The 18200-nt window shown below is 52.0% G+C and overlaps 10 protein-coding genes across 10 annotated transcripts; 6 read left to right on the plus strand and 4 right to left on the minus strand.

Annotated features, from left to right (window-relative positions):
- Positions 1 to 42: 42 nt before the first annotated feature.
- On the minus strand, positions 43 to 1465 carry COCVIDRAFT_63054 (hypothetical protein; the record flags this gene model as incomplete). The annotated part of the gene is made up of 2 exons (XM_014700936.1): positions 43 to 1237; positions 1386 to 1465. Coding segments are annotated over 2 exons (1275 nt in total), but the record flags the coding sequence as incomplete, so codon positions are not given.
- A 275-nt stretch (positions 1466 to 1740) lies between these two features.
- Positions 1741 to 5095, plus strand: COCVIDRAFT_37914 (hypothetical protein; the record flags this gene model as incomplete). Its single annotated transcript, XM_014700937.1, has 3 exons — positions 1741 to 1870; positions 1933 to 2398; positions 2458 to 5095. 3 exons carry the CDS (start codon positions 1741 to 1743, stop codon positions 5093 to 5095), a joined length of 3234 nt encoding a protein of 1077 aa, XP_014556423.1.
- Positions 5096 to 5656: 561 nt separating this feature from the next.
- Positions 5657 to 6088, plus strand: COCVIDRAFT_37915 (hypothetical protein; the record flags this gene model as incomplete). The annotated part of the gene is made up of 1 exon (XM_014700938.1): positions 5657 to 6088. One exon carries the CDS (start codon positions 5657 to 5659, stop codon positions 6086 to 6088), a length of 432 nt encoding a protein of 143 aa, XP_014556424.1.
- A 774-nt stretch (positions 6089 to 6862) lies between these two features.
- COCVIDRAFT_37916 (hypothetical protein) lies at positions 6863 to 8239 on the plus strand (the record flags this gene model as incomplete). The annotated part of the gene is made up of 3 exons (XM_014700939.1): positions 6863 to 6949; positions 7117 to 8109; positions 8165 to 8239. The coding sequence occupies 3 exons, from the start codon at positions 6863 to 6865 to the stop codon at positions 8237 to 8239; spliced, it is 1155 nt and encodes a 384-aa protein (XP_014556425.1).
- A 524-nt stretch (positions 8240 to 8763) lies between these two features.
- Positions 8764 to 9438, plus strand: COCVIDRAFT_99719 (hypothetical protein; the record flags this gene model as incomplete). The annotated part of the gene is made up of 1 exon (XM_014700941.1): positions 8764 to 9438. One exon carries the CDS (start codon positions 8764 to 8766, stop codon positions 9436 to 9438), a length of 675 nt encoding a protein of 224 aa, XP_014556427.1.
- A 103-nt stretch (positions 9439 to 9541) lies between these two features.
- COCVIDRAFT_99778 (hypothetical protein) lies at positions 9542 to 10642 on the minus strand (the record flags this gene model as incomplete). The annotated part of the gene is made up of 1 exon (XM_014700943.1): positions 9542 to 10642. One exon carries the CDS (start codon positions 10640 to 10642, stop codon positions 9542 to 9544), a length of 1101 nt encoding a protein of 366 aa, XP_014556429.1.
- Positions 10643 to 11111: 469 nt separating this feature from the next.
- COCVIDRAFT_99821 (hypothetical protein) lies at positions 11112 to 11833 on the plus strand (the record flags this gene model as incomplete). The annotated part of the gene is made up of 3 exons (XM_014700944.1): positions 11112 to 11315; positions 11370 to 11488; positions 11539 to 11833. 3 exons carry the CDS (start codon positions 11112 to 11114, stop codon positions 11831 to 11833), a joined length of 618 nt encoding a protein of 205 aa, XP_014556430.1.
- A 179-nt stretch (positions 11834 to 12012) lies between these two features.
- COCVIDRAFT_26765 (hypothetical protein) lies at positions 12013 to 13221 on the minus strand (the record flags this gene model as incomplete). Its single annotated transcript, XM_014700924.1, has 2 exons — positions 12013 to 12879; positions 12979 to 13221. 2 exons carry the CDS (start codon positions 13219 to 13221, stop codon positions 12013 to 12015), a joined length of 1110 nt encoding a protein of 369 aa, XP_014556410.1.
- A 651-nt stretch (positions 13222 to 13872) lies between these two features.
- Positions 13873 to 14800, plus strand: COCVIDRAFT_99791 (hypothetical protein; the record flags this gene model as incomplete). The annotated part of the gene is made up of 2 exons (XM_014700946.1): positions 13873 to 14062; positions 14190 to 14800. The coding sequence occupies 2 exons, from the start codon at positions 13873 to 13875 to the stop codon at positions 14798 to 14800; spliced, it is 801 nt and encodes a 266-aa protein (XP_014556432.1).
- A 143-nt stretch (positions 14801 to 14943) lies between these two features.
- Positions 14944 to 17318, minus strand: COCVIDRAFT_37922 (hypothetical protein; the record flags this gene model as incomplete). The annotated part of the gene is made up of 3 exons (XM_014700947.1): positions 14944 to 15028; positions 15112 to 17203; positions 17255 to 17318. 3 exons carry the CDS (start codon positions 17316 to 17318, stop codon positions 14944 to 14946), a joined length of 2241 nt encoding a protein of 746 aa, XP_014556433.1.
- Positions 17319 to 18200: the final 882 nt, after the last annotated feature.

The raw sequence follows: 18200 nt of genomic DNA on the forward strand, positions 1-18200 counted from the left end.
AAAAGCATCGCCCATGCCAATGGCGGTGTCTACTACACGTGTACTTACATATTCCCATTGTTCTTTCGTCAGCCCAAACACACCGGTAATGTCCCTCGGGAACGCCCAATTCTTTGCATCGTAATGAGTGACTTTGACCACAGTATCTTCGTTGTCGTACATGGCCCTGTACACCATGTTCCGGATGCACTGTAAAAAGTTGATATAATAACGCTCGCGCTCTACCTCTGCATCGTTCAACTCATCCTGCAGCATGAGGCCATCCGATTTTGGCAACTCGCTCATGATGACAAACTCAATCTCTATCTTACTCTTGGGGCGACGCGCCAGGTACTCTACGAGTCCGTCTAGATAATTCCAGGTTATGCGCAGGAAGCGCTGCTCGTATGCGTATTGATCGAAGAAACATCGCCTCATCGGAAGTTCCTGGAGGAAATGCTCAAACTTGACCCGGACTTGCAGACGCCGTATGTGTTCTGCTGCAAGGAATGGCGGCACATCCCCAACGCTCGGAGAGTGAATAGGAGAAAGACCATCCTCCCCCTTCTCCCAGCTATAACAGCAAGTTTCCCGGCCTAGGAAATTGTTAAGAGCATCCTCGACGGTGCATATAGAGAAGGTGTTCCGTGTGTAGTACACCTTCTGCATCTCATGCGACACTAATGGGCCAACGTATCTGTGGTCCAGGAAATGACTGCTAGGAAGCACCATGTCGCTAGGCGGCTTATGGGTGTGCTTTTCCTTGACTCGGCCATCTGATAGGATGGTATAGTTGCTACCTAATGCCGCCTCTTCTTGGTCTTCGTCGACATGCAAGCGGGACACGCGCTCAACGAGCTCGGGGTCTACTTGCAATTCATCACCCCAGTTGACTGGCCGCCTGCGTGCTATTGGTGCGCTGTTGCCGGGTGCACCGGATGCTGACCCTATGACGGCATTTTTTTCGAGCATGTCGGGTTCCGGTTCCCAGTCCGTCTCGGCTTCTGGAGGATAGACGTACGGCTTGTCATATGGACGGAAATGATAGTAGGGGCCAACTGGAATCGTACGGTCGGCGTCTACACAGAGATACTCGTACACCATCTCACGTACTTCGACAGGGAGCTTCTCATACATCATGCTTGCCAGCTGAAGGCAGTCGGTCCGAGCATAGTAAATGATGGTTTTTAGGTAGTCAGCCTGGAGGCCTTTTACTTCTTGTTCGGCTTCAGCAAGTTGACGCTTCAGCCGTGCAACTCTGTTCATGCGTTAGTCACACATGTACAAGTATATAGACAGACTAAAAAAAAACTATGCGCTACGGTCGGCTGAGCATTGGTAGTTGTTCTAGATATTCCTTTCTTGGGCTCGATACAAGTGGACTTGCGCTAGTTGGGCCAACTCACTCATCCTGCTTTTTTTGAGACTGCGCCTGCAGGTAACGCAAAGGCCTCTGCAGTTGCGCAAGGTCGCTTGAGACGCTCATTGTATGCAATCAAACGCGAGAGCACATGTGCATGCACCTACATGCAACTAAATCCATGAATATGTATGGAAGTATGAGATAATAGCGGCGAACCGAAGCGAGCCGGAGGAGGGATGCAATTGTGACCCCACATGCTACTAGCGCGGATGAGCCTACTGGCCCGCTCCCCGACGCGTCGCGCGTCAGTCAGTCAGTCAGTCAGTCAGTCAGTCAATCAATCAATCAAGTAGGCTGTCTGTGAGTGAGCGCTCACTCTGGACATGGGCTGAATTGATATGGCCACAATCAAGGCCATAGAAAGCCGCTCTGTGCACCACATACAGTCGGGCCAGGTCATTGTCGACCTACAGTCTGTCTGCAAGGAGCTGGTGGAAAACAGCATCGATGCAGGCGCCACGGCCATTGGTATGTCCTTGCCACGACACTCTCGACCAAATACGGCGGCAGTCAGCTGATGCCCAGCGTAGAGGTGCGCTTCAAGAACTACGGCCTCGACACCATAGAAGTCCAGGATAACGGCTCTGGCATCTCGCCCGAAGATTACCAAACCATTGCCCTCAAGCACTACACCTCCAAGCTTGCCACCTACGACGACCTCACGTCACTGCAGACTTTCGGTTTCCGTGGCGAGGCATTATCATCGCTATGTGCCCTTTCCAAATTTCACATCATCACAAGCCGAGCCTCAGATGGGCCAAAGGGCACCAGACTCGACTTCGAGCAGTCGGGCAAGCTCAAGGGAACATCGGTCGTGGCTGCTAAGCAGGGCACTACTGTCGTGGTCGACACTCTGTTCCACAATCTACCCGTCAGGCGAAAGGAACTCGAGAAGAACATCAAGCGCGAATACAACAAGGTCCTACAGATATTGAATGCATATGCGTGCATAAGTGTTGGGGTCAAGTTTTCAGTCAGCAATCAGATACCCAAAGGGTCAGTGGGGACCGATAGCATATGCATGCATTGCCGATTGTACTGACACACATCCAAAGGAAGAAAACAATAGCCTTTGCAACCAATGCAAATTCCAGCACGCGGGACAACATCTCCAATGTGTATGGTGCAAAAACAGTGACCGCTCTCATACCCCTCAACCTCGAGTTCATCATGGACCCCTCCAATAGGCCGGGCGCCACACAAAGCATCAAGGTCTCGGACGCACAAGAAGACATAGCATCGCGGACTGTCAAGATAGTAGGTCACATATCCCGTCCAGTCGTGGGCGAGGGTCGTCAGACGCCAGACAGACAAATGTTCTTTGTAAACTCGCGGCCCTGCAACCTGCCTCAGGTTTCCAAAGCATTCAACGAAGTCTACAAATCCTACAACATCACACAGTCTCCTTTTGTCTTTGCTGACATCAAACTTGACACAAACGCCTACGACGTCAATGTAAGCCCAGATAAACGCACAATCATGCTCCACGACCAAGCTGTGCTCCTGGAGAATATCAAAGACTCATTACTTGAGTTGTTCCAAGGACATGAACAAAGTGTGCCTCAGTCCCAGCTGCTAAAAAATAAAATACCGACATCTGCCTTTAAACCTCCTACGATCCAACCTCGTGAAAGCACCAAGTCTGTACAAGAAAGCGACCAGAGCGATTCAGAAGACTCGGATGGCGATGGGGTGGTGATACAAGAGAGCTCTAAAAGAGTTCCGACGCGCGACATACCTGATGTGGTTAACCGTCCCGGATTTGTGAAAGCGAGCCTTCTCGAACGATTCCCTGGCCACGACTCTGAAGACCACACGACTCGTCCACCACATAGCCTTGCAAGAGACAGTTCGCTGCATAATGATGAGGGCCATCCATTCGAGGCGGCTCGTCCACGATCACAATCTCCATTATTTGAACCCGAGGTAAACGCAGATAATGATGCTGCTGCTGAGCACCCGCAGCTCCCCAAGGCCATTCAAGATTTCAATGCACGTGTGGCGTCTCAGAACCCTCGCTCGGTGGGACTAACACGCCTATCAGTGTCTGCTGAACCTGATCAACAAGGCGAAGGTGCAGAACAGCCAGTCCCAGCGATAAAGCAAACTCCCCAGAAGCCGTTATCGCAAAGTACCATTCAGAATGCTTTTGATCGTATGCGCCCCATGCGAACACCGGTTCAGCAAGCCACAATAACTGTTGGAGATACTACAACTGTCTCTACAATTGGTACTGGTAGCCATTCGGTAGCTTCACGGCGATCGAGGATACACATTCCCAAGTCTTCTTCTACCAAGTCATTAGATCAGACGCCAAATAAAAGCTTGCTCAAGAAGGGCTTGGGCGGGTTCGCCGCACCAGGCACACAATTGAAGAGCAGTGACGAGGATGCGGATGAGGATGAAGACGAAGACGACGAGGGTGAGGGTCACAATAACACGACCCATATGCCAATACGCTCTCCCTCTCCTGTCAAACGCTTACTATCTAGAGTACTTGAGGGGCCACATATCAACAACCCGACTGCCTTATCCCGTGCTTCTACAGATCGCTCATTGTCGATCTCTGACGGACCCTCGGATACTGAGCCTGTTGGTGTTGTTGAAAAAGAACCAGGGGCAGCTGGCGGAGATTCGGACGATGAGTATGAAGATGATACCGAGAAGAAGGCCAGAGAGGAAGCCAGGTTTACTAAGCTAATTGTGGAGGCTGAAGAGACTGCGGCTCAGCCCAGTGAGATGAGCCTGAAGCGTGCCGACAAGCTCTTTACGGGTACACAAAAGAAGTACTGGACTATCAACCTGAGACGCGTCATCAAGACCAATATCGAATCGATTGCCCGCCATGCACAGCACATTCAACCCTCTATCGATGCGTCTCGAGCAGAAGTTGATCAAACGGCAATACTGTCTACTGATGCCCAGTCAAACGGAGAAGAGGCAGAAGAACGCCTCAGTCTAACAGTAACAAAAGCTGACTTTGGAAAAATGCGCATCATCGGTCAATTCAACCTAGGCTTCATCATAGCCGTGCGACCCCCAACCTCAACATCGCCAAACTCTCACCTCTTCATCATCGACCAGCATGCCAGCGACGAAAAATACAACTTTGAACGCCTCTCCGCAACCACCAAACTCGTCTCCCAGCGTCTCGTGCACCCCCACCCCCTCGAACTAACCGCCGTAGAAGAAGAAATCATCCTCGCAAATCAATCCACCCTAGCCGCCAACGGCTTCGTCGTCGAGCTCAACCCTACATCCGACACCGAACCCCAGCCCGGCACCCGCGCAAGCCTCACCTCCCTCCCCATGTCCAAAGAAGTAACCTTCACCCCGTCCGACCTCGAAGAGCTCCTCTCTCTCATCCTCGACAATCCCCCTTCCTCCTCCACTTCCTCATCCTCAGCATACATCTTGCGTCCCTCCAAAGTCCGCAAGTTACTCGCTAGCCGCGCGTGCAGGAGCTCGGTTATGATTGGCAAGACGCTCAAGACGCAGCGTATGCGTGAGATTGTGAGACATATGGGGGGTATGGATAAACCGTGGTCGTGTCCGCATGGACGGCCGACGATGCGGCATTTGTTGGATTTGGAGAAGTGGGTGGGGTGGAGGGAGGGGGAGGGGGTTGTGGGGGTTGAGGTCAAAGGAGAGAAGACGGATTGGGGGGAGTATTTGAGCAAGAGTAGGGGGTGAGGTAGATGTGTGGGGTTGTAGATGAGGTGGTCTGGGCAGGGTGGATTATAGGGATACTGTTTGTATTGGGGGTTGGCAGTGGTATAGTAGTGTAGTTGTGGCTATAGAACCCTATCGTTATCAAACTATCGTTGGAGCCATGAATTATTTAGCTAGGGATGCTGCATCGTTTTGCCAACAGTCGAGTCGTCTGTTTGCTGTTTGACATTTTGCGGTGTTCATTTACTTTCCAGGCTACATTCTTTCCATCAGTAAATGGTCTTAGCCGTTCACACGCCCTCTCTCATCTTTCACACTACCAGATTTATATCCCCAGCTCTAAGAACATCCATCCCCTACCCCCCAATTCCTCACTATCTCGTTTCCACTCCACACACGTTGCAATCCCACTGCGTTTGCCATTCCCCACATCAACCCCCAACGCACAACAGCAAACGCTTGCTAGCCAACAAACTCTGTTCTTCCTCCCTATACACAATCCCGCTATAATCTTCTCTCTTTCCACTTTCCCTTCTCTCCAGCGCAAAAAACAACAACAAAACAGATGCACACTAACTCACCATGCAAGCACCACAGCCCACCACATCCACCCCCGACTTCTCCTGGCCGCACTCCAAACCCTTCTGGATAATCCTCATCACCGCCTCTTGCATCCTTCTTCTCCGAATCCTCTACAAGCTCTATCAGAACCTGGAGTACAGACGGCGACTTCGCGGTCTACAGAACATTGGACTAGAGGGGCGAGTGCAGACAGAACAAGGCACGGATATGCAAGCGGGAGGGGAATATAGTGTGCAAAGGCCGGCTAGAGCAGTAACGGTAATGAGGAGGATGAGTGGGGGGAGCGAGGTTTCTGTTTTACCGCTGTATGAGCGGTTTGAGGAGGGAGGGATATGTGGGGGGGATGTTAGGGTTGAGAAGAGGGGGAAGTATGTGTATGTTGTTGGAGAGGGGGGTAAGGGGTTTGATGCGAGGGGGGTGGAGATGAGGTAATTAGTTTGGAGGGTGTGCTTTTGGCGAGAGAGAAAGAATGGGCCAGCAAACGTAGAGAGTTATTGTGACCATGTGGGTGTGTTTGCTGGTGAGGTAGTCGTTTATCACGGTGTGGAAACGCTGGTGGGCTTGGTCTTATATAAGTCTTTCTTGCGCAGAGTATCGTTTTCAAAGTATTCATCTCAGGCGACATGGAGACGGGAATCATCATCGTCATTTGCGCGGCAACGCTCGTTTTACTAGTTGTCCAGATCATGGTTACTTTGTGTCTACTCTTTTTCTGGCAGAATCACGTCCATGGCGAAAATGGAGAGAATGTTCGGAACGAAATCCCCCGTGCTCGCCAAGATGGAGATGGAGATGCTAGTAGTCCGGTTTTCCGCTCTTCGGATAATGGTTTGGTGGCTGGGTGCCCTTATGCTGCGAGTTCTGTGTATAGCAATTCCAGTGGGGAAAGATGATGCGACAGGTGTAATGAACAGAGTCTTGTAGTGCGTAGTTTCCAACTACATGTACATACAAGAAATAGACGTGGGCATATTGAGGAAGAAAAGATGAAGGGCAAGAGCCGAGGATGCAAGGGTGCGTAGCGCGCGATGCGCATGACAGAGGCGGAAGGTACCGGTTTGACGCACGAAGACGCCCGCGGCCGGTGGAGCCTTCTTTTTCTGTATCCAAGCTTTGCGCAACTCCTCCGCCGCACTTCAACGACCTGCCACTGCTCTCCGGTGTAGCTGCAATTGGGTCCCACCAACAACTCTCTACTCGCTCAATATGCTGGCTGCTCGCTCTTTCGCCTCGCCCGCGCGCCAATGCCTGCGCCAGGCCAACCGCTCAAGATGGGCGCCCGCACTGTCCCAGGTGAGCTTCCATATAACAGCGGGACCACACGTTTGCCAGAGTTACTTCCAGCTCGCGCATGTGCCCTTGTGATGGAGAGTAAGAGAGGATTGAAGATGCGACAAAAAAAGAAGGGGAAAAGGAATTGAAAGAAGACGAGAAAAAAAACAGGCTGATACATGGCCCAGGTCTCCGCCCGCACATACGCCTCTGAGGTCGCCAAGTTCCACGGCACAAAGGGTAGCGATGGCAAGTACTGCGTCACTCTGATTGAGGGTGATGGTATCGGCCCCGAAATCGCGCAGTCGGTCAAGGACATTTACTCGGCCGCCAACGTGCCCATCAAGTGGGAGTCGGTCGACGTCACCCCGCGCCTGAACGAGGAGGGCAAGACGGTCATCCCCGACGAGTCAATTGCCAGCGTCAAGAAGAACCTCGTCGCTCTCAAGGGCCCGCTGGCCACTCCCATTGGCAAGGGCCACGTCTCGCTCAACCTTACCCTCCGCCGTACCTTCAACCTCTTCGCCAACGTCCGTCCTTGCAGGTCCATTGCCGGCTACAAGACCCCCTACGACGACGTGGACACTGTCCTGATCCGTGAGAACACCGAGGGCGAGTACTCTGGTATTGAGCACATTGTGGTAGATGGCGTCGTACAGAGCATCAAGCTCATTACCCGCGAGGCCTCTGAGCGCGTCCTGCGATACGCCTTCCAGCACGCCCGCGACATTGGCAGGAAGAAGGTCCGCGCCGTCCACAAGGCCACCATCATGAAGATGTCCGACGGTCTTTTCCTCAGCACTGCCCGCGAGATTGCCAAGGACTTCCCCGACATTGAGTTTGACGCCGAGCTCCTTGACAACACTTGCTTGAAGATGGTCACCGACCCTGTCCCCTATAACGACAAGGTCCTCGTCATGCCCAACTTGTACGGAGACATTCTCTCCGACATGTGCGCTGGTCTCATTGGTGGTCTCGGTCTGACTCCTTCCGGAAACATCGGTGACAACTGCTCCATCTTCGAGGCTGTCCACGGATCCGCGCCCGACATTGCTGGCAAGCAGCTCGCCAACCCCACCGCGCTTCTTCTCAGCTCCATCATGATGCTGCGACACATGGGCCTCAACAGCGAGGCCGCTAACATTGAGCAGGCCATTTTCAAGGTTCTTGCTGAGGGCAAGGTACGTAGAATTCCTCATATTTGTTGTGGAGATCAAATCGCTAACTTTACCACAGACCATCACTGGTGACCTCGGCGGCAAGGCCAAGACCTTCGAGTACGCCGACGCCGTCATCAAGGCGCTCAAGTAGATTGGAATATGGAATTGATGAGCATTGACACGACCGAATGGTAGCCATTGCATATCTGGATATGTACTAGTCCCTGTACTATAGCTGCCATTTAGCTAGATACACGCCTATACCACTTGAAATTTGCATATTGATAAGGACTTTTTGCGCTGCAGATTAGATTGTGTAACAAGATGCGAGTTCTGCTATGTTTGCGTGTGCCTGCATAATGATTGTGCAGCGCGAGCAAGAATAGCCGAAGTGGATGCGCCATGGCATGTGAACCATGAGCTTGACCTTTAAGTGACCACTACTCCCCAATGCCTCCCAAACCTCCCTTGCGCCTCCCTCCAAAACCTCGCGCTGCACCAAAAGCGCAGGTAAAGACCTCTCTGCCAGGCCTGACTCCAAAACCTGCTGCCCGAGCCCCGCCGCATTCGAAATCTACAACACCCGCGACACCGAGCAATGCTTCCACCCCGCCTCCACCCCCGCCCTCGTCGAAATGGGCTAAGCAGAGTCGCTCAGGCTCAAGCAGCCGCTACATGAAATGGGGCACCAACGGGCTTGTAGCAATATGCGCAATGCTCTTCCTACGCGACCACTACATCGAGTTCCAACACGTCCGCGGCTCCTCCATGTCCCCCACTCTCAGTCCCGACGCGCACGAGACAGGCCGGGAAGACTACGTCCTCGTGCGCCCATACCTCGAGCGCTCCAGACGCGGAGCAAAGAGCGAGCAAAACGACAACAACGAATGGGGCGTTAAGCGCGGCGACGTAGTGACGTTCTGGAAACCCCATAAGCCCTCTGAAATGGGTATCAAACGCGTAGTGGCGATTGAAGGCGACACTGTATATCCCGTTCGCGGCTACGCTTTCGATCCCGCGGCGCATGCGGACAGAGTGCAAGGGTCGCCGGATGGACTTGCAGATTACGACCCTGATTCTGTTGTCCCTGAAGAGCAGCAGCGGGAGCTGGGGAAGGTGGTGGTGCCGTATGGGCATGTGTGGATTGAAGGGGATAATTGGCGGAAGAGTCTTGATAGTAATGATTTTGGGCCGATTAGCAAAGGGTTGATTCAGGGGAAGGCGGTTAAGGTGTGGAGGGACTGGTTTGGACTGTTGGATGTGGGGGACGAGAGGAAGAAGGGGGAAAGAGGGATGAGGAGTCGGGTTGTGGAGGGACGGAGTGAGATTCCTGCGGTGTTCTTGGAGTGAATGGTAAGAGGAGTTGCATGTTCGGGGGTATCAGGCTTGGGATGAACGAAATGTTCGGTATATGGTTCTAGGTATGTATTATGGATCACTTCCTTCGCGTTACTCATGCTTTCAGGAGCCTCTCGACTTCGTCGCATACAGCATCAGTCACGCTTTCGGTAGTGTCATTCCCACAAAGGTTTCTGGTCTTTATACCACGTCCAGTGACGTTTTCGATGGCCTTGATCAGTATATTGGCTGCCTTGTCCTCACCAACCCATCGCACCATCTCAGCAGCACTCCAAAACGCTCCAATGGGGTTGGCGACGCCGCTTCTAGCATTGCCAGGTTCATAACCGTGATTCGGCGCGAATAAGCTTGGGTTCTTACGCGAAGGGTCAAGACTACACGAAGTAGTTATGCCATTTGATCCGCTGAGTGCGTCTGCAAGATTCGACAGGATATCTGCATGCAGAGTGGTAGCAACGATTGTGTCGAAGGACGAGGGATGCAGAGTCATGTGGGTCGGCATATGTTCGACGAGCATGGTGTCAGCCCGCACGTCCTCATACTCTTTTGCAACCTCGTCAAAAACTTTGTCCCAGAGCGCCATGCCATGATTGTGGACATTCATCTTGGCCACCATGGTCAATCTCTTCCGTGGTCGCGATCTGGCTATCTCAAATGCATATCTCATGACCCGCTCGGTGCCGGCTCTGGTGAAGATGCTCACTTCGGTAGCTACTGCGTGTGGGCCATTTTCATGAATTACACCGCCCTGGGTTGAGTAGTCGCCTTCGCTATTCTCACGGATGATGATCCAGTCAAGGTCGATAGGTGTGCAACCTACCAGTGGAGAGGTGATGCCCGGGAGAATCCGCTTAGGCCGCACGTTGACATGATGATCTAGCGACTTGCGTATGGGCTGGATCAAAGAAGCCAGTATAATCTCATCCGGGACGCCGTCCCCGCCTACAGCGCCAAAGTAGATGGCGTCGTAGTATTTGAGCTCGTCGGGTCCATTCGAGGGCATACATTCGCCCTCGTTGAGCAGACGTGTGGCGCCCCAGTCAAAAGTAGTAAAGTGGAATTCAAAGGTTCCAAGGGTAGAGGATAGCGTGTTGAGCACACGGACACCAGCTTCTAGGACCTCGGGGCCGATGCCGTCGCCAGGAATGCAGGCAATGCGGTATATAACGGCTGCGGCATGGATGTACAAGACCATGGTTGATGTTATTGGACGTTCAGCCCGGCATGAGCGGGAGAGGGACAGATGATGCTAGACTCGTATCACCAGGCCATGAGAGGGGCTAGTACATATATATGTCGACAATGATTTCTCTTGTTCTCCAGGCAGACATTCTTTGTGCTTGAGCAACACAGGTGATGGGAGAGGGACTCAGCTATTACCTTTCCGGTCCCGAACTGTATTGTAGTGGCAGCCTGGGGCGTGTTGGTGTATGCAACCACTGTAGTAGTCAACTGTTAGTGGGTGCGGATAGCTTCCCCTCGGCGAGACCCTGTATTGCGCGTTCCCCGCGCTAACTCGCCACGCCACGCCCACTGCATCCACCCATAGCTCACCGCTCTAGCCAGACCACCTGGCCGACATCAAAAGCTCCGTCTGCTCCTCTGTTGCCCAGCTTTACCTTGCTTTTTCCTCATCCCTTCCTTCATTACATACATACTCCACAATGGCAGTTGCAATCCCCCCAGGCGGAACCTTCTTCGATACGCTCAACAAGAGCTTCGTCGATGTCAACATTGACGAGTCCAATGACAAGGCTATCAAGACGACCGACTTTCTCCAGGCTGCCGAGAGCTTGACTACTCTTTTCGATGTCTTGGGCGGAGTAGCCTTCAAGCCCGTCAAGAGTGACATGGCTGGCAACATCAAGGTGCGCACCAAGAGAAACCAACTCAACACTTGTACACATACCAACACAGGACAGAAAATCCAAGACAGACAGGCCGCTGCACCAACACTCTCCGAGACCCTCCAGGATCTTGTTCTCAACGAGCTCAAGGAGAAGAAACACACTGCCACTGAAGGCCTTGTATGGCTGAACCGGTATGCACTCTCTACCAGCTCCAATGACCCTGTGCTAACGACCTTTCCAGTGGCCTGGACTTTACTGCCCAAGCTCTCCGCCACAACATCACCAACTCATCCGTCGAGCTTGCCCAATCCTTCCGTGACGCCTACGGAAACACCCTCAAGCCCCACCACTCGTTTGTCGTCAAGCCCATTTTCAGCGCCGCCATGAGCGCTACTCCATACCGCGCCGACTTTTACAAGAAGCTGGGAGACGACGAGACCAAGGTTCAGGCTGAGCTGGAGAAGTGGCTGACTGCACTGGAGAAGGATGTTGCCGTCCTGAACGAGTTCCTCGCCAGGAAGGAGGCCAAGTGGTAGACGCATAGCCGTCACATATATGTGAACACGACAAAAACTGAATGATTTAAATGAAGATTGGCCAGCGCCATTGACGTGCTATGTTACATGATTATCATGCTAACATGGGGTAGCTATTATATACTACATGACCCAGCTCTTATCGTCTGCATACTGTGATGTTTGACCCATCATCCCCTTCAACCCGACTTCTTCCTCTGAAACACAAATAGCGCCTCGTCCTTGCCCGCAAAACTCGGCAGTGGCATCCTCAGCACAAGCTCAAACTGACTCAAATTCTTCTCCACCCACTCATCCACCACCACATCCCTAAACCCCGTAAACCCATTCCCATTCTGCGTCCCCGCAACAACAATCGTATCCCCCTCAAACGCCTTCATCATCGGCCCCGTAAAATCCCCCGTCGCCTGCGGATACACAAGCAACAGCACACACCCTTTCCCCCCACCATTCCTCATCAAATACTGCCTTCCATCCATCTTAATCGTATCCTTGATCCACATGACCCTGTACTCGCTCACCTGGCTATCCACAGCCCGCACATCGAGCTCCTTCGTCGCCCCGATATGCGCCACGGGGAAATGGCGAAGCATATACGTCCAGTACCCGTTTCCAGACCCTATGTCGAGGATCGGGCGCACGTCTTCTTTACTTGGGCGTGCGGGTTGTGCGAGTTTGGCGAGGACGTGCAAGGCGGCGTAGGAGGGGACGACGCAGCCGAAGTGGTGGTAGAAGAGGGGCAGGATGTGGTGGCTTATTTTCGTGCCCGCTGTTTCGGGGACGGGGCCCGCCCATTCGAGCTCGCTGCACGAGTAGTTCCACAGGTCTAGGTAGGGGTTTTTGTGCTCTCGGTCCTTTTTGCTGGGCAGGAGGCTGGAGTTTGGGGGCGTTGTGTTGAGGTAGCGGGAGGTTAGGTGTGTGGCTATTTTTTGACGGAGGGAATTTGCTTTTGAGCTTTTGAGGAGGGAGTTTAGGGATTTGGGGAGCGAGGTGCTGGGAGAGAAGAGGGATGTGTAGGTGGTTATTTCGTCGGGGGTGGGATAGGTCTGGGGGGGGTGTTAGTATGGGGATGGTATGTTGGAGAAGGGCAGATGAAAGGTTTGGTTGGTAGGTATTTGGGTGTTTGGTAGAGGTTAGATACATACAGGTTGACCTTCTTCATCTTGATACCATCCGTGTAGCCCATGTTCTCTCTTTGCGTCAATGGCTCGCTGCGTGGCGTGTAGCGTTGTCTGTGCATGCGCCCGATAAACATAGCTGTCTGTAGGCGGGATGTCGAAGGCTTCTCCCAGACATCTTGCTAGAGACTTTTCAGTGTGTAATGGCGAGTACTTTTCTTCTGACCATTCATCCAGGAAAGTATCGGAGTTGAAGTTCTCCAGTGCCATTGTGGTTGTCGACGGCACGTGACTAGATGATGATTGCGTTCTTCGCCCCACCGATTAACCCGTAAAACACACTCTCTATTCTCCAAGCTCTTTCTCAAACTCTTTGGACTACTCAATTCGGTTGTAGATAATACACAAAAACTCGTTACCCTCTCTTAGCGTTAGACACTGGGCGTTCTTGTTCTGCGCTCTTCGGCAAGCAGCCAATGACGTGTCGCTGATCAATAAGTGGCGGCCATCTCGTCATCCATCACTAATCAGCCAAGCGGCTCTTTTCTGTCCCCACATGCGGTCCTCCGCTAGTCCACCTTACTGGATCTTAGTCACTAATTGGAAATGCCCATGTAACAAGCAGAAAGAAAGCGCAGCATCGCCATGATGCAGCAACTAAAATCTGGGCTTACCAGCCGAGAATATAAAAACAAGCAGAGTCGTCGCATGAGCTGAAATCTCCTTTTCGTGATGACAGACAGAACTTCAACATCAAAAGCATCCAGCCAACATCGTGCTCCATCTACACCTGATACCTCATACTCAACCACCACAAAAGTAATTACAGTCCTCGTAGGCTTACTAGCACTCACGCTGGCTCTCTCAACCGCCTTCCGCTCTTCTTTTTCTTCTCTCCTCTCAAAACCTACTCTCCGCACAATGTCAACCGCAACTCCTGCTTCCCTGAAAATCACAAAGCGACCCTGGTCTCAACGCGGCCACGCCGACCACGGCTGGCTCTACACATACCACACTTTCTCCTTTGCCTCGTACTACGACCAGCGACACGAGAGCTGGGGACCTCTCCGCGTCATCAACGAAGACAGAGTCGAAGCTGGAACTGGTTTCGGTACGTTTTTTCCCTTCCTTCCTTCCTTCCTTCCTTCCTTCCTTCCTTCCTTCCTTCCTTGCTTCCTTCAAACACCCTCCCCAAAAAAACCCACATGTATAGAAAAGTTACTAATACAAAAGAAAAGGAACACACAGCCACGCCGAATTCCTCATCTTCAGTTACATCGTCTCCGGCACCCTCGAGCACAAAGACAGCATGGGCAACCTCGAAAACCTACAACGCGGCGAAGTCCAATTCACCAGCGCGGGAACCGGAATCCGCCACTCAGAGTACAACCGCAACCGCGACTCTGAAGTCCACTTTTTGCAGATCTGGGCCAAACCAAACAAGAGGGGTCTCAAGCCGCATTACGAAACCAAGAAGTTCAGCGATGAGGAGAAGAAGGATAGGCTTGTACGAATTATGGAGTATACGGATAGATTGAGCAAGAGTGAGGGCGCGATTGGTCTGCAGGCGGATTTGAGTATGGATGCGTCGATTTTGGCGCCGGGAAAGAAGGTCGTGCATGAGATTGTGGCGGAGGGCCCCAGGAAGCTGTTTGCCCATGTTGTTATGGGTGGACGGACACAGCCGAAAACTGGGGGTGCGCAGATTAAGATTGGAGAGACGATTTTGGGAGAAGGGGATGGCGCGTATATTGATGGGGCCAAGGGACCAGGCAAGGTTGAGATTGAGAGTGTGGGGGATAAGGAGGCGGAGTTTTTGCTGTTTGATATGGGGCCTGAGGATGCGTAGAAGGGGGAGATGATGAATGACGATTGTCTTGGAATTGTACAGCATTGATTTCGTAACCAATTTACTTATCTGGACTACTACTCTCAAGGCAATTTATCTCAAAAACAATATCATGGGCAGTCATTTCCAAATTCAGTTCTTACTCATGCCTTTACAATACCAAAAGCCGCAGCAATGGAAGAAGCAATCCATATCAAAGTCGAAAGTTCAAGCTGTGGCGTACAAAACCTGTATATAGTCAGTAAGTCTGAACAAAAGGATCCCAACACCCACTTTCTTAACCAATAAAAGAAAAGAAAAAAGTGACTTACTCCCCCTCCGAAATACCCACAAACCCAATCCAAAACACCCACTGCGCAACCCACAACAAAATCATACTCACAAACGCCACCAGCGTAGCCCTCACCACACCCCTCTTCGTCCTTCGCCCATTGGGCGTCTTAGTTGGCAACGTGCCATACACAAGATGAACATAACCCTCATTCTGCATGAGCGGGGTCTGTTCAAAATCCCAATCCATATCGATCCAATACTCTGCAATCTTCTCCTCGATCCACGTCCAGCGCTCTACAAACGGTTTTCTGAGCTGAGACGCGAGATGGTGATTCTGGGGATTAATCGAATCATGCGGTGTGCTTGCATCAAATAGAACGTAGAAGAAGGCGAGGATAGACAGGAACATGACGATGGCCCACATGAGGGCGCCGGCGTACATGTACGGCGCTGCTGACAGGTTACTTAGTACGGTGGTATTTGGGTTGTAGAAGCCGTGCTGGATGCCGTAGGACACGGTGGAGAGTATGGTGGTGGAAGAGAGGGCTTGCAGGATGGTCTCGGATACGATGACTGTGGCTACGGCGGAAAAGGTGGAGCGTTTGTAGGGTGAGGCGAGGACGAGGATCATGGTGAGCCAGGTTAGGCGGGGCATGGTGCACCAGAGGAGGGCGAGCTCCACCATGGGGGTTTCCTCATAGGTGGGGGTCGATTGGATGAGCATGGCGTTGATGGCGTTAGCGAGGAGGTAAAAGGCTGCTACGGCGATGCCACGCGGGAACCAGAGGATGCTGCCCAGGGGGTTTGTGGTTGGGCTGGAGGCTGGCTTTGGGCCAAAGATGGCGGTGAAAAGGGCAGCGAGGTTGACGAGGAGGAGACTCATTTGTTTCCACTCGCTGGAGGCACATGATTGTTTAGGGGTTGATGGGTCGGTTTCGTTTGTGCTGGGGGTTGAGCGACTGAATGAGTCTATGTACCATGCCCATGGAATTGCCTCGCGACGAGTGGCGCGAGCTAGTCGATGCCAGTCCTCTGGTAAACCATGCCAGTTTTCTTCGGCGCCGCATAAATTGTGGAGCCAGTGTATGTAGTCGATCCGGTTGTCGAAGTCGTGGCAGGATCCTTTGCATGTGTCATAGTTGATGTTACGGCAGAAACAGGATCTATCTACTGCACGCTGGACATAGCAGTAGCCGTCGGAGCCGACTCTACAAGCATTAGTCGTGCATTGGTCCTTGAGCCGCATCACGTTATCTGGCATGGGATCGAAGCACTGGGGTCGCTTCCATCTTTCCGCAGGAATGTAATCGTAAGGAGTGGTTTTGAGTCCCTGCCTCCAGTTGGAGGGAAGTGACGCAGATCCGCAAGTAGCATGCAACCATAACCGTTGCATCGTTGAATATACTCCAGGCCCTGCACAGTCCTCTTCTGCAAGCCTTGCATCAAATGTCTTGCAGAAACACTGCTTGTCAAAGTAACGATTGTCCGGAATGGTGGCATGTGTCAGGTCGTACCCTGCAACTTCAATATCCAGAGCGACCATTGAATGCTCACTTTCATGATATTCCCATGGACGTTTAGCATTGCCCATATGTCTAGTAGTAGCCTCGAAAGCACAGGATGCCATAACTTGTCCAAACGACTCCATTGATGAAGGGGATACCGATTCGGTCAGACATGCCGGCGCCTTGTCTGTGATACGAACAGCCGCATATCCTTTGGTCAGCGAGGCTGGAGAAAGCCTCTGTAATCCGTTGGCATCGCCGACCTGAAAAAGCCATGTACGACCCGTTGTTGTATGGATCCACTGGTACAATTGTGCCTTTTTCAGAACGGAGCGGCTACAGTAATCAACGTACTGTACAAGAAGTCGAGGGGAAAGTTCGGTGTTGAGACAGCTAAGCTGGGTGCGCCATTGGTGGCGGGTACAGATTACTCCAAAGTGCCGCATGCATTGCTTCTTTGTGCATCTTGTCATGGCACTTAGCCATGCAGCCTGGTCCTGCTCGGCGATGCACTGAGGCATGGGTGGCAAAGTCTCGGGGTAGACCCAGTCATGTTGAGCATCCAGTGGTATGAATAATGGGGGCTCTTCATCCAACACAAGCTCGGTAGGATGGAGAGATATGTCTGTAGCCTTGCTTAGCGCCGGGAGCAAACGAGGACTGGGGGAATCATCACCTTGAAGCACATCCTCGGCCCTAGCGGTCGCTAGCAATGCGAGCAGAATGGTTGGAACCCTCATTCTAAGAAGAGGGCCGGGCAATGAAGAATGAAAGAGTGGTGTGAAGAAAGCTGGGTCAGCCTAGTGTTGTGAGTTGCGGGGTTGCTGCGCTGCGGCGCATTGGCGCTAAGGTTTGTGTAACCACCACAACGCATTGATGGTGCAAGTTCAGCTGCCAATGCTCTTTGATAGGCGCCAGCGAACATGAATGGCGCTAGAACATCTGTTGAAGTAGGTAATGGGAATGTTCATTCAGGATGATCTCAGGGCATCTAAATGACATTTAACAGGACTTCGAACCAAACATTCGGAAGCCTTCTTTACATTACCTTCTAAAGGGAAATCACTAAATCTACTATCTTCTCATTCTTTTAACTTACCGATTACTTAACAGCACTTTAAACCGGATATTGAGAAACAACCTCTACATTACCTTTCAGATGATAGACTAAATCAACCATCTGCACATACTTTCAAGCTCCCGATTACTTACCGACGCAAATATTTAACGTGAGAGTCTCAGCAGTGTTCTAAGCAAGACACACTACCAGACACCTCACAACTTACCCATCTTGTCTTCGCCCAGGCACCTCACCTCACCTAGATCAACCTCGTGAAATTGATGCTCGTTATTATGTCCATACTTTCCTTCATAAAAGGACTTCTCAGACGACACACGAGCCGGTTGATAGTTACCTATTCCGCCATCAGGGAACCTATCACCCATGTACGGCGAGCTAGGTGCGGGAGGCGGTGTCATCTGCTTGTTAAAGGGTTCGTTGTTGATAACCTTAGAAAAAGCAGCAGTATTAACCTCAATGTCGTTGGTTTGCTGAATTGCACGCTGCCTGCTACGGCGCTCGCGGACAACGATAACGACAAGGAGGGCTATGACTGCTACAC

Source organism: Bipolaris victoriae (genome assembly GCF_000527765.1).
Source record: "Bipolaris victoriae FI3 unplaced genomic scaffold scaffold_44, whole genome shotgun sequence".
NCBI classification, from domain to species: Eukaryota; Fungi; Ascomycota; class Dothideomycetes; order Pleosporales; family Pleosporaceae; genus Bipolaris; species Bipolaris victoriae.